The 18550-nt window shown below is 44.5% G+C and overlaps 1 protein-coding gene across 2 annotated transcripts in view; it reads right to left on the reverse strand.

The window, feature by feature from the left end:
- The window catches only part of GAD2 (glutamate decarboxylase 2), an 88139-nt gene that overhangs the window by 63360 nt on the left and 6229 nt on the right, over positions 1-18550 (reverse strand). For both annotated transcript variants that reach the window (XM_031652459.1, XM_009214120.4), the window contains 3 exons: positions 16862-16952; positions 16188-16300; positions 11090-11205 (listed from right to left, as the gene is read on the reverse strand). In XM_031652459.1, the coding sequence (XP_031508319.1) occupies positions 11090-11205; positions 16188-16300; positions 16862-16952 (320 nt within the window). The remainder of the gene's footprint in view (positions 1-11089; positions 11206-16187; positions 16301-16861; positions 16953-18550) is intronic.

Genomic DNA, 18550 nt, shown 5'->3' on the forward strand with positions numbered 1-18550 from the left:
GGCATAGGCAAGACTTCATGTATACAAGAGCACCAAAAGCAATATGGCTTGAAATACACAATTGACAAATGGGATCTAATTAAACTAAGAGCTTCTGCGTGAAACTACCATCAGAGTGAACAGGCAACCTTACACTGGAATGGGAGAAAATTTTTGCAATCTACTCATCTGATAAAGGGCTAATATCCGGGGCTTGCAAAGCCGCTCAGCTCAATCAGGATTTACAAGGAAAAAACAACCCCATCAAAAAGTGGGCAAAGGATATGACAGACCTTCTCAAAGACACTCCGCCACGTATGGGCCACATGAAAAAATGCTCATCATCACTGTGCATCGCAGAGAAATGCAAAGTACCATCACACCAGTTAGAATGTATCATTAAAAAATCAGAGCAGCAGGAGTGCTGGAGGATGTGGAGAAGGCCAGAACACTTTTACCATTGTTGGTGGGACTGTAAAGCCGTTCAACCATTGCCGACAGTGTAGCGATTCCTCAGGATCTAGAACTAGAAATACCATTTTGTTTGTATTCTACTAGGTATATACCCAAAAGTTACCTCGGTCATGCTGCTATAAAGGCCGCATACATTATGTTTGGTGTGCACCCCTGTCCATAAAGACTCCAGGAATCAGGCCAAATATCAATCAGTGACAGACTGGGATTAGAAAATGTAGCACATATATACACCATGGAATACTATGGCCATAAAAAGTTGGGATTCAATGTCTTTTGGGTTATGGATCTGGCTGAGAGCATGTTCTGAGCTATCACAGAACAGAAACCAAACACCCCGGATGTTCTCCTCATAGGTGGGAACTGAACAAATGGATCATGGACAGGAGAGAACATCACATACCAGTCCTATTTGGGAGGGAGTAGGGGGGAGGGATAGCATTAGGAGATATACCTAATGTAAATGACGAGCTAATGGGTGCAGCACACCAACATGGCACATGTATACATATGTAACAAACCTGCACGTTGTGCACATGTACCCTAGAACTTAAAGTATAAAAAAAGAAAGAAAGACAGAAAGAATTGGGACAAGACATCTGGAAAGCTGTATCAATTATTTCAAGTCATTGCTGATTTCATCCAAATATTTAACTGAGACTGAGATTCGACTGCCTAACAGATCACAGGGTTTCAGGGACAAGCCTCTGCTGGGCTCAGAGGACACAGATTATTAAGACAGTCCTTAGTGCCTGGTGATCTCCCCTACTTATCCTCTGTCTTCGTTCCCCTCGCTCTGTCTACCTGGTGTGCTGGCCTTCCTGGTCTTCCGTGAGCTTGCTAAACTTCTTCTTGCCTCTGAGCCTTTGCCCTTGCAGTTCATTTTCCCGGAAAACCTTCCTTCGAATACTTACATGGCTCCCTCCCTCATTCAATGTAGGTCTCTGCTCACATATCACCTCCACACAGAGCTATTTTTATGACCATCTTGTTAGGTAGCTGACTACCACCCTAATCTCATCACCACTTGACATTATTGCAAATACTAGTTCACTGCGTGTCCACTACCAGAACACAGCAGGCTGCATCAGGGCGAAAACTTTGTCATAGCGTATAGTTGACAAATATTTGTTGAATCTGTTGACCACATGCTCAGAGAACAAGTCCAGAGAAATGTCACTATTTATTGCCATAACTATCTGGCCACGAAGCCCAATGTTGAAGTGTGGCTCTGGTGGACTCCGTGGACCCCAATGCCTCAAATCTAAAGCAAGGCCCATTCTAAAAGCAAGACCAGGGGTCTTCTTGGCACCCGCCTCAGAACAATGAACTTAAGTAAATGGGGATCATTACATATTGTCCCCAACAAGTAGATCTTGAAGCCCAGCCTATCAATGAGCTGGAATCTGCCTATTTGACCCTTCCTCATGCTTCATGACCCCCATGCCCAATCCCTCAGCAATTGCAGTTCTGATCTTCTCCTCCTCCTTCACACCCTTCTGACACCTCCATTCGCTGTCTCCTTACACCCTAAGATTTGAGGGAAATGATAGCTATAGCTTCCTTAGAAAGACTGGTCACCTCTGTCCTTACTTCTGCTTGCCAACTGGCCCAAAAGAACATTCTCTTGCTAAAGCATCAGATTTACAAAGAAACTTGTGCTCTGGGAGACCACCTCATTGGCTTCTAATTATGATGATCTGGAGGGGAGGTGACCACCCAGACACATTTTTAGAGACTCTGTGTGATTCACAGGTGATGTGGATCTGTACACAGGCACATCTGTGAAGCTGCTATCTTATTAGTCACACTCAGTTCTGACTAGTAGATCAAGGTGGCCCCATTGTGAGCTTGTACCCTAAGTAAGTGTCAAATAAAAGGAATGATGTGTACCAGGTTAAGTTTAACATGACAAGAGATCCAAGAATGATCTTCAGTGACATATGTGAACATCGGTACTGAGTATGTCTTCAGCCATTTTCATCACTCTGTGGACAACAGTGATTTCTATGATTTGTGGATCACGAAGAGTGAATGAAAGTGTGTAATGGAAAGAGGTGATCTGAGGCACAATGATGAGGGTTTGACACCTGCTTCTATTTAGGCAAATTACTTTCTCATCCTGAGCCATGATTTGCTCAGGTGCAATGATGAAATCCTCTCTTGGCAGAATTGATGTCAGAAGTGTAGCTGTGGCATGTGAGGTGGCTTACATATAATTTTTTGGGCTATCCCCAAAAAGGCTAGCCCTTCCTATCCTCCCATCCTCCTACCTAATGTGATACTGTCCTCAGATCTCCCTCCTCACCTCGAGTGGCATTTAGAAATCTTCAAACAAAATTCAAGTCAATCCCTTTCTTTCTTTTCTTTTGTGTGTGTGTTTGTGTGTGTGTGTGTGTGTGTGTGTGTGTGTTTGAGATGGAGTCTCGTCCTGTCACCCTGAAGTGCGGTGGTGTGATCTCAGCTCACTGCAACCTTTGCTTCCCAGGTTCAAGCGATTCTCCTGCCTCAGCCTCCTGAGTAACTGGGATTACAGGCACTACCATCACGCCCTGCTAATTTTTGTATTTTTAATAGAGATGGGGTCTCACCATGTTGGCCAGGCTGATCTCGAACTCCTGACCTCAGGTGATCTGCCCGCTTCGGCCTCCCAAAGTGCTGGGATTACAGGCATGAACCACCGCGCCTGGCTAATTCACTTTATTTCTTAAAATAAATATATGTATGTAGGGAAATCTCAAAATTTTACAAGTAGCAGTCTAGGATGTAGACTCTCCCAAGGCTGTGGATCCTTGAGTGTTGCTCTGGCACTTTGGGAGGAAGGGCATATCCCTCTTAAGGAAATGACTGGCCCTGACTCCGCTCTCCCTGCTGCCTCCATCTCACCTGCTGGCTGGGCTCAGATCCTTCTAACGACAGTGTCATCTGTGAGGGGCTCACCGGAGCCATGCGCGGTGCACACTACCCTTCCCACGTATCGTCTTGCTTCATCCTCCCCACAACTACAGGAGCTGGGTATCATCACCCCATTTTGCAGATGAGGAGGAGATGAAGGGTCACACCCTGGGGGGTAGCAGAGCAGGGCCTGTCACCATTTCATCAATTCCAAAGCTCATGAGCTTTATCACTAACCTGAAGAACAGTAAGTCTGTTCAGTCACTTTTGACCTGGCACTGGGAACAAGGGAGCATCCGTCATCTGGCGTGGATGGGATTTCAGAAGCCCTTTCCCATCCCTTTCTTCCCCAGTACAAAGGACGCTTGCTGAGAGCAGGCACTGGGTATGTTCTGCCCACTGCTCTCTCCCCCCGCCAGAAGCAATGCCTGGCACCTGCAGCACTAAAGGAAGGAAGGAATAAAGGAAGCATCTCTCTGCACAGTGGCTGAGTTGTGTCTCACCATCTCACGCCTTTGCCTCTCCGAGTGCAATGGGAGTATCCCCAGGAGAGGCAATGGAGAGGTCTTACCTAGCGCTTACATCTCAGCACGGCTTTCGGGTTCTTTCCTGGGAAGAGGTTTGGATAGACTGGGTAGAGAAGAAAATAACACGGGAGTGATGAGGACCCTACGGTGAGAAGGAGGCAGGAATGCAGCAGCGGAGCAGGGGTGCTGAAGGTAAATGGATGTATCCCACAATTTCACTCACTGTCAATTCTGACTAAGGGGGAGCAATACATTTTGTGGAAGTCATCTGTTTCTAAATTGCCCAAACAGCCCTGTTTCCAAACAGGTCACTGTTTAAAAGAAATTTTTAAAGGAGATCTATTTTTGAAACTAAAAGCCTCTCCAATAATGATATGTGAAAGTCATATTTCTGGCCTGGCACAGTGGCTCACGCCTGTCATTCCAGCACTTTGAGAGGCCGAGGCAGGGGGATCACCTGTGGTCAAAAGTTCTAACCCAGTCTGGCCAACATGGTGAAGCCCCGTCTCTACTAAAGATACAAAACTTAGCTGGGTGTGGTGGCGGGTGCCTGTAATCCCAGCTACTTGGGAGACTGAGGCAGGAGCATCACTTGATCCCGGGAGGCGGAGGTTGCAGTGAGTTGGGATTGCGCCATTGTACTCCAGCCTGGATGACAAGAGCGAGACTCCATCTCAAAAAAAGATAAAAGAAAGCCATCTTTCTAAAGACGTGGTGGCCTGTAGGCCCCTGTAGGCCCAGCTACTCGGGAGGCTGAGGCAGGAGGATTGTTTGAGCCCAGGAGTTTGAAGCTTCAGTGAGCCACGATCATGCCACTGTACTCCAGCCTGGGTAACAGGGTGAAATCCTGTCTCTAAAATAAAATGATAAACTAAAATAAAGCAATTTTGAGAATTACCTCCCCACAGAAGTGGATCAAAGTCACAAGGGGCCTCGGCAGAACATTGGCAATTGGTTCCAGGGGATGTGGGCGTGGGCCGGGCTTGGCGTGTGAAGAGTGGAGTGAATTAGTTATGGTGATGTGCCTAAAGATCCACTGTCTGTTGTGATTATGAAGAATATTTTTCCTAGATGAGGTTATGCTGTTTCGTGGAAGCTACTTCTGGAAGAGCTTGTGCCACACAAGAAGTAAGAGGAATTTGGAATTGAGCTCATAGTTTAGGCTTTCAAAGGATTCAGAGCTGGAGATGTGAATTATTGAGCTGGGATCTTTGTTTACTTCTAAACCTACTTTCAAGAGAGAACCTAAAACTCATCAAGTTAATTTTTGCCAAGCCTTTGTATGACTGAAGATTTGGGGAAGGGGGTGAGATTCCAGCAAAGGATGTGTTGAACCAAAGGATCTTTAAGATCACTTTCAATTCTGAGATTTTGTGATTCTATGTTTTAGAGAAAAGTAATCTTGGAACTCTTAAACGCTTGCCACAGAAAGACTAGTTGTTTAATTTAGTCTTATTCAAGTTTTACAAGAAAACAGTTGATTCAGGCAACCAGAAAAATGTAATAGGTTGCCCTCCTCATCAGCTAAGTAAAGCTCTAGTCTGTGTTGGTGGTTAGAAAAGAGATGGGTAGCTTTGGTGGGGTGCAACAGAGAGAGAGTGAAGGGTCATTTAGAAAACAAAATGACTCTTCCCTTCATGAATATGTGAACGTTTCTGGTTGGATGCAGAAGGCCACAGAGTCTCGCTATGTCGTTCCCATCCCTATGGCTCTAAACATGCCAAGTTACAAACTCAGTGCTCAGATTCGAAGAAGGGATAGTAACGTGACCTGGTTCAGTAGCAGGAAATTAGCACGAGAATAACCAACGTGGGGCCAGTTGTGGTGGCTCACGCCTGTAATCCCAGAACTTTGGAAGGCCAAGGTGGGTGGATCACCTGAGGTCAGGAGTTCGAGACCAGCCTGGCCAACATAGTGAAACCCTGTCTCTACTAAAAATACAAAAAATTAGCCAGGCGTGGTGGCAGGCTCCTGTAGTCCCAGCTACTCAGGAGGCTGAGACAGGAGAATCGCTTGAACCAGGGAGGCGGAGATTGCAGTGAGCCAAGATGGCACCACTGCACTCCAGCCTGGGTAACAGAGAAAGACTCCATCTCAAAAAAAAAAAAAAAAAAGAATAACCAACATGGGGAAATGAGGAAAATGGGATTTAAGAAAGGATGCTACAAATGAATTTAGAGCAGCTAGCCAGAGAGAGGCGTGCAGGACATCCAACCCAATAGTTGAAAGAGCAGTGTTGGGCTGGCCACTATGCTAATCTCTTCAGTGATAGTATCCCAACAGTCCTATGAGAGGAGCATTAATATGACTTTCCTTTCCCAGATCAGAAAACTGAGGCATAGCAAGATTAAGTAACTTGTCCAGTGTCACACAGGTAGTACATGATAAAACCAAATATTTCAGCCCATGTTTGTCTGAATCCAGAGCCTATGCTTAGATTACACATCAAAGGAATTAATTTTCAATTCAATAAAATACACTGAATGCAAAAAAGAGTTTATAAAGAGTAGTGCTGGTATTATTGAGAAATTATCAAGGCTTCGAATCTGGCTCTGCCATTGACTGGCTGTGACACCCTGGGCAAAGTATCCCCCACCTCTGGGGCTTGGTGTTTTCATCTGTAAAACAAGGTGTGGCTTTTTTGTCTTTTTATTTTTTTTGATGGAGCCTCACTCACTCTGTCGCCCAGGCTGGAGGGCAGTGGCGTGATCTCGGTTTACTGCAACCTCCGCCTTCTGGGTTCCAGTGATTCTCCTGCCTCAGCCTCCCAAGTAGCTGGGATTACAGGCACCCACCACCACACCTGGCTAATTTTTGTATTTTCAGTAGAGATGGGCTTTCACCATGTTGGCCAGGCTGGTCTCAAACTCCTGACCTCAAGTAATCCTCCTGCCTCAGTTTCCCAAACTGCTGGGATTACAGGCGTGAGCCACTCCACCCGGCCAAGGTTGTTGTTTCTTAAAGTTGGTTGATATTTATGCAGAGCTCTCTGTGTCCCAGGCACTGAGGCACAAGTTCTATAAGGCTCTCATTTGATTTTCCAGGAGTCTTGGGCCTTGGAAACCTCTCAAAATGCGTGAAGAGAGAACACCCGAAGCAGCGTCTGTCTTGACCCATGGCCTCCCTCTCCTCACTGAGTCAACACAGCAGCCCCTCCATTATCCTTTCTCCCTGCCAGCCAAGCAATTGAGGAAAGAAGCCTCCATGCCAAGATTGATGCTGTCTAGCCGGAGAAAAGGCATTTGAGAAATTACTTGGTAATTTTCTTTCTTCTGCCACTGGAGATCTATTTCTGGAGCTGGTGGAGACAGTGTGATTGTAAAATCTGAAAAGACCAAGAAAGTATGTGGCCTGGCCTGAAGCCAGAAGGAAGCTACACTAAACGATAAATTGAAAATAATGTCTGAGGTCTAGAGCCCAGAAGGAACTAGCGATGGGAATCATGTTACCTCTTCACCTGCAGCTTCAAAGGCAGGACTCACTTTTAAGAGCTTACCTGTGCAGGATGGTCAGGGTCAAGTGTTCAAGAAGATGCAGGATGGCTTTAAATGAGCTCTGAAAACCCACTCCAGCCCAGCCCTATGAGATGATGAGAATGTTTTTCGGTAGAAAGACAGTCACAAATTAGCATCAGTTTCACATTAAGCAAATAGCTCCTGGTGGAAATTTGATCAGGGAAGGTATAAGATGTTAAGTCAACTGATGAGTTGCTGTATATAAAGCTCTGTTGCTGAATCTTTTAATCTGGCTTCTACAGTGGTAGTCGGTGCATGGGGCTCACTGGTCTTGGACCCAGTAAACCCAGTTTGATCCTGGCTCTACCTATGTAGCTAATTTCAGCCTCTTCATTTGTAAAATGCTAATAACAATCTCTTGTCCTATAACGTTGCTGTGAGAATCAAAGTTCCATATATTGAAAGTGTTTTGGAAACTGTCAAATAGTAGTCAGATAATATAAGGTATTATATATTAGAAAAACAATTCATTTGTCAAAAATGATGAGGCAATGATAACTCAAATGATAGGCCAAAGTTAGAACCTATTGGCATTTTAGGAGAGCTTCATAATTCAAATGATCCTTCATAATTGTATGCATAGATAGAGACACAAGAAGGAGATGGGAGAGTCAAATGGTTGTTATATGGTCGAATTGTGTTTCTTTCTCAGAAATGAAGAAGTAGCCTGGGCGTGGTGGCTCATGCCTATAATCCCAGCACTTTGGGAGGTGGAGGTGGATTGATCACCCGAGGTCAGAAGTTTAAGACCTGTGTGGCCAACATGGTGAAACCCTGCCTCTACTAAAAACACAAAAATTAGCCAGGCGTGGCGGCACATGCCTGTAGTCCCAGCTACTTTACTCCAGAGGCTGAGGCAGGAGGAATCGCTTGAACCTCAGAGATGGAGGTTGCAGTGAGGCGAGATTGCACCAGTGCACTCCAGAGATCATGCCACAGCACTCTGGCCTGGACGACAGGGCTGAACTCTGACAAGCAAAAAAAAAAAAAAAGGGAAAAAAGAAAGCAATTTTTATTTTTAGATGCTCAGACCACATGGCCGGATCTTTCTGGGCAAGTCTCAGTCAATTTATGTAAAGCATGAGGCTGAGAAGCTCATGCCCAAACCAGAGACGCCTGGCAGCGAGTACAGAGTGACTTGCTGCTAGACCAAACTCATTTTAACTTGTGGACATAGCTTGGAAGCCAAAAGAAAAAGATGCCCAATAAAAGATCATCTGGACTTTTTGAGGCTGAGAATGCAGTAACATGTAACTATTTAGGGGTCCAAACCCATTTCAGGAAAATAGTAATTGAGTAGAAAAGTAGGTCACGTTTTTCTATCCTTGGAGGAGCTGAGAAATGAAAGTTATCTCCTGGTGAGGCACTAGGTAGGGTGGGCTGAATAACAGATACTCTCTGCCACAAAATCATATCCTCATCTTCAACACTGTGAATATGTTACTTTACATGGTAAAAGGGACTTGGCAAATGTGATTAGATTAAGGATCTTGAGATGGGGGATTATCCTGGATTATCTGAGTAGATCCAAAAGAGGGAGGCAGGAGAGCCACAGATGGAAAGAGATGTGGTGGTGGAAGAAGAGGTCAGAGAGAGAGAGAGAGAGAGAGAAAGAGAGAAAGAGAGAGAAAGAGAGAGAGAGAGAGAGAGAGAGAGAGACATCTAAAGATGTTATGCTGCTGGTTCTGAAGATGAACCAAAAAATGTAGGTGCCTCTAGAAACTGTAAACGGCAAGGACATGGATTCTCCCAGAGAGCCTCCGGGAAGTATGCGGCCCTGCTTTTCCCGTTTTAGATTTCTGACACCCAGAACTATAAGGTAATAAATTCATATTGTTGTAAGCCACAAAGTTTGTAATCATTTGTTCCAGCAGCAATAGAAAGGTAAGATGCTAAGTAACTTTAGGCTGTGGTCTTTGCTCAATGTGACCCCTATACGTTGAAGAAGGACATATAACAAAATAATAAAACCCCAAAACATGACTGAAAACAAGATGCTTTGATAATTTGTTAACATGGAATTGCTAGTTTCCTTTAATTTCATGGCCACTGTTGTGGTAATGAACTGTATCCACAGGTTTCCAATCTGTTTCCTTGTCATGGACACATACAGGCACACACAGAGACGGACACACACACCTCACTTAAAATAAGACAGAAAAATTTCACGGTGGATCTGCATCTGAGACCCACCACGGTTCCCTACGCCTCCTGAGTGACATTTCCTTTCAGGAGTCTTCCTCTAGCCCCGTCCTCCCTCCCTGTTCCCTGGCCATCAGAGGGCTTCCTGATCGTCTCTGAGGCAGCCGTATTCCAGAACCCAGGCTACTGTGAGGCAGAGATCATGAAGGAACAGTCTTATGTTTTTGTTTTTGTTTTTTTTGAGAACGGAGTGTGGCTCTGTTGCCCAGGCTGGAGTGCAGTGACGCGATCTCCTCTCACTGCAACCTCCGCCTCCCAGGTCCAAGCGATTCTCCTGCCTCAGCCTCTCGAGTAGCTGGGATTACAGGCACCCGCCACCTTGCCTGGCTATTTTTTTGTATTTTTAGTGGAGATGAGGTTTCACCATGTTGGTCAGGCTGGTCTCTAATTCTTGACCTCAAATGATCCACCTGCCTCGGCCTCCCAAAGTGCTGGGATTACAGGCATGAGTCACCATGCCTGGCCCGGTGCTATTTCTTTATGGTAACAAAACCTCTGGTCAAGTCAGCTAAAGATGGATGTTAAATCGTTCAGGCTGGGTATGATGGTGGCTCACGCCTGTAATCTCAGCATTTTGGGAAGCTGGGGTGGGAGGATCACTTGAGGCCAGGAGTTTGAGACCACCCTAGCCAACACTGCAAGACCGTGTCTCTGTAAAAGACAGAAAAATTAGTCAGCCATGGTGATACACATCTGGAGTCCCAGCTATCCAGGAGGCTGATGTGGGAGGATTGCTTGAACCTGGGAAGTTGAGGCTGCAGTGAGCTGTGATTGTACCACTGCACTACAGTCTGGGTGACATAGCAAGACTGTCTCAAAAAAAAACTCAAGGCACCATGAGGGCAGAATATCTATCAGATCAGTGGGCTGAGTTTTTAAACAAAAATCTGTGTCAAAGGCTGCTCTGGAGTTTTGCTTACATGGCCCTAGCATCAATGGTCCAAATGAGCTCACAGTCACTCTGCCTTCCCTCCTCCTCCCCTTCCCTTAACATGCAACTTGATTCCACAGAAGAGAAGGATAGGAACTAGAGCTAAAAACATTTTCCTTTATCTTTTTTTCTTTTTCTTTCTTTTCTTTTCTTTCTTTCTTTTTTTTTTTAGACAGGGTCTTGCTCTTTCATTCAGGCTGGAGTGCAGTGGTGCAATCACGGCTCACTGCAGTCTCAACCCCCCGAACTCAAGTAACTCTCCTACCTCAGCATCCGGGGATCATAGGTTTGTGCTACCACACCTGGCTAATTTTTTTTTTTTAATTGTCTGTGAAGATGGGATCTCACTGTATTGCCCAGGCTGCTCCTTTATCTTTGAGGGTTTTCCTGAATTTCAAAGAGTCAAGGAGGACACCCCATAGTACCACTCAGCTTTCTCCCCCATTCTCTCCCAAGGTGTCTTCCAGAAAGAGGGCTTCTGGGGATAATGCATTTCCAGCCACCATTCCTTCAACTAGGGCTTTATGGAACATGACCTTAAACTTGGAAGGAGCAGAAACACATACATGCTCTGACGTGAAGGCAATGAGCCTGGGAACAGCAGCCATTCCTTTCTCCTTGACTTCCGGGAACATCTTAAAGCGTGCGATCATCATGGCATACATGTTAGATATGGCGCCACCTAAAGGGCACAGCAACACACAGTTACTTTATTTATTATCAACCTGGTTTCACATGCAAGCAACATTCCTTATATCCATTGACCTGAGTCCTCCTTGGACTCAGAAGAAAACCCTATTGACTATCTTTAAACTGAATCCTCAGACTCAAAGGCGCTACCCCAGAGGGTACATTGGGACAGGACAGGTGCCACCGCCACACCCCCTCTCAGTCACTAACTGGAACTGCAGTGGATTCTACTCTTGTTGGAAGCCCTTTGAAGAGGGTTTTTAATTCAAAAGCAAAAGGTTTGCCTCCATCCCAGCTTGTGAACGTGGTCATTCTGCATGAGTTCTGTAAAATCCTGCTTATATCCGAATGGAGAAACCTTTTTTTTTTCATTTCAACTCATTCAGTGCCTTGCACTTGGATTAAGATAAATCAGTTGTTACTGGTGTAAGCTGTTAACATTTTTTTTTTTTTTTCTTGAGACAGGGTCTCACTCTGTCACCCAGGCTGGAGTGCAATGGCACGATCTCCACTTATTGCCACCTCCATCTCCTGGGTTCAAGAGATTCTCCTGCCTCAGCCTCCCAAGAAGCTGGGACCACAGGCATGCGCCATCACGCCAGGCTAATTTTTTGTGTATTTTTAGTAGAGACTGGTTTTCACCACGTTGGCCAGGCTGGTCTCAAACTCCTGACCTCAAATGATCCACCTGCCTCGGCCTCCCAAAGTGCTGGGATTATAAGTGTCAGCTACCACACCTGGCCTCATCAACAATTTTTAGTGAGCAGGAGTCCCCAACCTTTTTGGCAGCAGTGATGCGTTTCGTGGAAGACAATTTTTCCACCTATGGAGGGTCAGGGGCGGGTGGGGGTGGGGTGGAGAATGGTTTTGGGATGAAACTGTTCCACCTCAGAGCACTGGGCATTAATTAGGTTCTCGTAAGGAGCATGCAACCTAGATCCCTCGCATGCGCAGTTCACAATAGGGTTCACGCTCCTATGAGAATCTCATGCGGCCGCTGATGTGACAGAAGGCAGAGCTCAGGCGGTAATGCTCACTCACCCCTTGCTTACCTCCTGCTCTATGGCCTGGTTCCTAATAGTCCACAGACCTGTACCGATCCACCATCAAGGGGTTGGGGACCCCTGTCATAAAAGATATATCTCCAATTCTATCTTATCATACTCATCTGTTCATTCCCTCTAAACTAGTTCTTTCCTCTCAAAGACATCATTGAAATAGAATTGTATTAGCTAACAAAACTCATTTCATAATTATAGAAAAACTTACAACTAAGAGAATTTTCAGTCCATATTGTGTTACTTTTTCTGTGTCATCCAAAGGTTGTCAGGGATTCCACACCATAAGATTTGTGTCTTATAGAGTCTCACTTGACAAGCAAAGAAAACCCAGGGCTGTTGGGAAGTTTAGGATGTTTGCAATTCAGGAAAGACAGATTGTTATGAATGCAAATTAACATGCTGGCATGGAAGACATGAGGCCATGGGGCAGAGTGAAGGTACTGCCTCTCCTTCCTGCCCAAGGGGAACACGCCAAGCCCTGCTGTCACGAGAGTGTTGTGAGTTACTCTCCTTCCTGGTGGCTGAGGAGCAGGAGGGCTCCATGTCAAGCTGAATGGCCCAGGCAGGGGTATGACCTTTGCCTCTTGAACCCTGGGCTCTGACTTAAGCAGGCCGCCTGGCACACAGGACTCATCACCCAGATCCATGCCTCTGTCCTTAGTCAAAATAAGGGCGATTCCTTCCTTTCTGGACTCCAGAGACGCAGGAGAAGCAGAATCCAGGTCACGCCTGCTCTGAGCAGACACCCGGCCTGAAAGGCAGACTGTAGGATGCTGGAAGTGGGGTCTGCTTCGAAAGGAAATTCCATCCTAGCTCATGGTTTTGGCACTTACCGACATTTTGGGCAACGTAATTGTGGTGAGGGCTGACGTGGGCATTATAAAGTGTTGAGCAGCATCCCTGGTTTCTACCCACCAGATGCCTGTAGCACCCCCTCCCCCAGACAATCAAAAGTATCTATAGATATTGCCAAATGTCCCTTGGGGAGAGCAAAATGACCTTGTTTGAGAATTTAGTTGTTCTTAAAGAGGCTGGAGAAGGAAGGAGGGGAGAAGAGAAAGGGGAAGACGTATCCAAAGAAAGTGCTCTTCACATGCATTTCTTCTGAGGCTTCCAGCCCTGCCCTCCCACACCTCACTCTGCAGCTCAGCTGTCCTCTGGCTAAAGGCTCAGCAGCCCTGAGTGAGAGAAAGAGGCTTCTGGGCCTCTGGGCAGAGAAGACCGTTTTGCGTAACAGAGGCATGAGGACAAATGCGTGAGCCCTACCTGCTCTTATTTCCTCTAAGAAAGGATGTAAAAGCAAGTGCTACTTTGGGTGACTGAGGTGGGCAGATCACCTGAGGTCAGGAATTCAAGACCAGCCTGGCCAACATGGTGAAACCCCATCTCTACTAAACATACAAAAATTGGCTGGGCGTGGTGGTGCATACCTGTAATCCCAACTACTCTAGAGGCTAAGGCACAAGAATTGCTTGAACCCGGGAGGTGGAGGTTGCAGTGAGCTGAGATCGTGCCACTGCCCTCCAGCCTGGGCGACAGAGTGAGACTCTGTGTCAAAAAAATAAAAAATAAAATACATGAATAAAAGTAAGAGGTGAAACATTATGAAAACCTTGTTAGCTAGGAAAAGGTCTGTGACTAAGCCAAGCTTTCTTTCCTAGCCACTCCTTAGTGTTTGTGCTTTGTGACCTGCTGAGCAGTAAGGAGTGCTGCATGTTTCTCTGGTTCCCAGTGTAGGTGATATCACAAAAGCAGATTTCTTCTAGGAATCCTAAAGGACTTTCAACGAAGCATGAAGCCTTTGGGTATTATCGATGGAGGTATGAGGCAGTATGTTTTAAGTCACAGACCTAACTCTTCACATTGAGTCCCAGGGAATGAGACTTTTAGATCCCAGACACATAAGATGTGTGGCTTTCTCTATCCCCACCCCTTAAATTGTAAGACCGTTTACTGCAGGAGCGAGGCTGGATGCTCCCGGGAATAGCATCCATGGCCAGTAAGGTGGTGATGAGCCATTTCTCCTCTGTGATGTCTTGTAGAAAGCAGAGCAGAAACAGGTTGCAATGACCTTTTCTGCTGTCTCTTCCCAACTTTGCAATGTCTGCATTGCCCTGTAGTGTGACATCTATGGCTTGCGTCTTGGGGTAAGAGTAAATGGGTCTTTAGGCTCCAAGGAAGCCTATAATTCCCATGCTCAAGCTGAAGTCGTCTCCACGTGAAAATCCCCCATCATCAATGAGGGTGGAGGGTAAGCTCTGAGCCTAGCAGAACTGCCGAAGAGAATTCTTTCTCTGGGTGTATGTTTTCTGGGGCATGTAGGTTTTTCAGACCAACCAGGTAAATTAGGCCCAGCTCTTAGTCAAATTAGTCAAATTTTCAGGGTCAACAGGTACAGTTGTTCTCTCCCTCCTCCTGGGGACCATAAAAACTTAAGGCACGGGAATAAATTCAGCATAAAATAAATGCAAATAAAAGAAAAAAATAGAGCCCAGCATGTTCTTGGTTCATCTCAGGGACAGATCAGTCCTATACCCATCACACAAGGGTGGGAAGAAGAAAGGTAGAAATGACGTGGATCTCTGTACCCCACCTCATTCCTCATGAAAAAGTGTTTTCAAAGCATCAGGCAATGATGACAAAGCTCCCTCAAGAAGCATAGTTTTCCAGAGGAAAACTAAGTACTAAGTGCCCTACAAAATAAAGGCTAGCTTAAAATTCATCACAGCTGGTGTTCAATGACTTTTTAAAAGGCTAATTTTCCCTTCCATTTAACTAACACCTTTTCCTTCAGCACCTGAAAAATTGTGCTATATTTTTAAACACATGAAATAAAATAGCTGATCAGAGCTTGCAGGCAAACATACTTAAGCCCTGGTCTTGGGGTCACTCTTGCTTACTTATTTTTTCTTTCCACTTTTTCTTTTCTCCCCCACCCCCGCCTCATCATCTGCGTGTCTCTGTAGATTTGCTGAAGAGAGATCACAACCACTTGGCCTTTGCTCTGTCTGACACAACGACAGGTGTTGCTCTGGCCTCTCTCTCAGGTGGGTCCTTTCTCAGCGGACTAATCAATCCCGCTCCTGCCACTGATTAGCTGATGATCTGCACATCGGGTTTCTTTTCCACGGGTCAGTGACTTTCTTTCCATTGCCTTCCTAACTTCTATTTCTTTTCTTCATCAAACCAAGGTCTCACACAGAACCGTAAACCAAGGACACAGCTTTTTGTTTCAGGTTGATTCTCTTGGCTGGAAGAGGTGTAAATAATGAAGCTTAGAATGCAATGGCTGGTGATAAAAGGCAGGATGGAAAAGACTGAATGGCATGATAAAGAAGAGAAGGGATGAGAAAGCTCTTGAAGAAATCATCACCCTCTTTTTTTGCTCTAAGAAATTCTCTCCCAAGGCATGCTCTGTCCTCCTTGGAATTAGTGTAAATCCACTTTGCTGCTTGTTATTTCAAAGACAGAGTGGTCCATATGCTCTATGGAGTAGATCTACCTTGCTATGCACCCTTGAACAGCAAATGCTTTATTAAATGAGGCTACCCATTTCCTTTCACTAATTCTGGGAAGAGCGTCAGAGAGTGAATTTCCTTATTAGGAATCTTGATTCCTTTGTTCCACATTATCCATACATCCTGCTTGTAGGATCACAGTAGAAGCACTGGGTAAGTACCATCTCTGATTATGCTCGCTTTGCACACAAATAACTGCTGTTCAAGCGTGGGTTACTTAGCTTGGAGGCATGTTCAATGGTCATGTGCACTTAATCACATTCATTCTTTTGATCAACACACAGTCTGTTTAACCTAAGCAGAGACACAGGCTAGATACTTAATCTTCCCTAGGTTTACAACAAGGCATTGCATATTAGAAGAAAAGACACAAAGAAAGTTGAAATATCACGTACCGGGAGAAAATATCCCATCACCGGAGCCCCCTGGCCAGCCAATGATTTCTCTCATTTTCTTTAGTGTGACATATTCCAAAAGCACAAATACTGGAGCAATTTCATAGGTGAACCTGAAATGTAGTAATGGCCACATTTTACCTCTGTAACTCAAATACATAATTTACAATCATTACAATAGCTACAGAACTATTTCCTTTTTCAAAACATACATTTACAAGCGTTATGATTATAACATTAAGCAGAGAGAAAATTATTTCAAAAAGGCCTTCCAAAAGGTTTATTTTTTCTATATCCCTACAGTCAAGAGCTCCAATTACTAACATAACGCACAAGAGATATTTATTGTATTGAATAAAAAAAAATATTGCAGAGTAACATGATTTAAAATATAATATCTGGTCCCATTTGTCTTTGACATTATGCACAAAAATAAATCAAACATGTCAGAAAAAAGTCTCTTTGGTGTTTTAAAAATTTTGTTGAGTTTGATTACATGAAAGATATATCAGAACTACTTTCTGTTACATTAAAGTGAACACTCACACTTCAGAAGTTTGTATCACTATTTTAGTGGCTATTTAATAAAAACAGATTTTCACATAAGACGTAAAGACTATGGAATATCACTAACAATTATCCTAAATTACATAAAAGCACATTTGGCTACTTACATGTTAGTATTTGCTGTTGATGTCAGCCAGTCTGCTGCTAATCCAACCATATCCAATCCAGTGGAAAGTTGATTGAAGTATCTAGGATGCCCTGAATAAAATGGAATACCAGAATCAGGATTGCCTCCAATGAAAATAAATTCCTCTCAAACACATGATTTCTCTAGCTAAAGGACCTTGAAAGATCTGTCAGTAACAGGAAATCTGTAAGTAGAAATCCAACATGTACACACGTGTGTATGCGCAAGAACACACACACCATAAAAGCATTTCCTCTAACCACGAAGACTACTTTAGCTTTTGATATTTCTTAAAACATACCCTATAAATCTTCCTTTAATCATACCCTATAAAAAATAACAAATGTGGTTTGCAATTTGCACACGAGTTTCTTTTCTATTTTCAATATTTTTGCAAGCTAAAATGCCACTGCAACCCACAGCTATTCAGACAGGTTACTTCTCATTTACACTCATGCTGCCAGAAGTCCTTTTTTGTTGCAGTCGTTCTGAGAATCAGTCATACCATGACATCCGCCAGGCATGCCAACATTCATAATAATATCAGTGACAAATGGCTAATGATTACAAAAGACAGGGCAAAAATGAGAAAATAGGACACTCCGCTGAGTGATTTGCCCTGGATTCAAAAGGTGATGATTGTCTAAAGATGGCATGGACAGACAGAGCTAATTCTTGTCAATTCTTCTTTGTTAATTATAAACAACAGAGCTCCTTCATAGTTGTGCTTTAAAATAAGGTCACATACAGCCAACATCACTGTTTTATCAACAAGATACATAAAAATATATTCAATGGACTGATTAGTCCATTGCAAGGCTTATCTAACTGACTTCTAGATCCCTCTAAAACTCTCTAAATGGACTGACATCCACATTCTCCTGAGGCTATTATTTAAAATGTGATTATAAATATGTCATTAGCATTTGGTTTTTTCCTCTTGCTCCACAAAAGCCTGTCATTGATAGGTCCGTGATTTGCACAGCAGCAAAAATTTTAGAAGATGGGCCATTATGGAAATAACATCTGATAAAAAGGTATCTTCCACATCCTGGACATCTGTCTAAAGCCTGGGATGTGATCGTCTCTCATCTCCTGCACAGGCGAAACAAGATAAAGGAAGGCAATGGGGAAGAGCAGGGACAAAAGCCAATGGCTAGCTTATCCTGCACTGGAGTGCTCTCTTATCAGCCTCAGGCATGTGGCCGGAGAGTTAGACACGGGGAAAAGATAGAAGCTGGGAAGGAGCACATTTTAGCGGGATCAGGACTTGTGCATCTACTGTGCATTCTCCAGCATTATTTTATGTCCTTGTGGCCTCATGGGGTACCTTCTACCTCTGACGCTGACCCCCTCAGTTTACCCATCCATGAAGGGTGAGAAGGCCTTTTTGCTGCTGTGGCTGCTGACGTCTGGAGCAACCCTTCACTCCTCTCTGCCTCACTGACTCCCCATTTCATTATGCTCGCAGCTGAAATCACAGCCGCTTCCTCCCTCCCGATGCTCCTTCATTCCTCCATTTCTCTTTCCCTAAGCCTTTTTTTTTCAAGTGAGGAAATTAATAAGAATGATCAACTGTATCCATTAATCTATTCTCCCAATTCATATGCATTTTCTGGATGAATGTGGTGTCTATGATTAGACAGTATTTAACTCTAGGGAAACTTGG

The sequence above is a fragment of the Papio anubis genome, chromosome 11 (genome assembly GCF_008728515.1).
Source record: "Papio anubis isolate 15944 chromosome 11, Panubis1.0, whole genome shotgun sequence".
Lineage (NCBI taxonomy): Eukaryota > Metazoa > Chordata > Mammalia > Primates > Cercopithecidae > Papio > Papio anubis.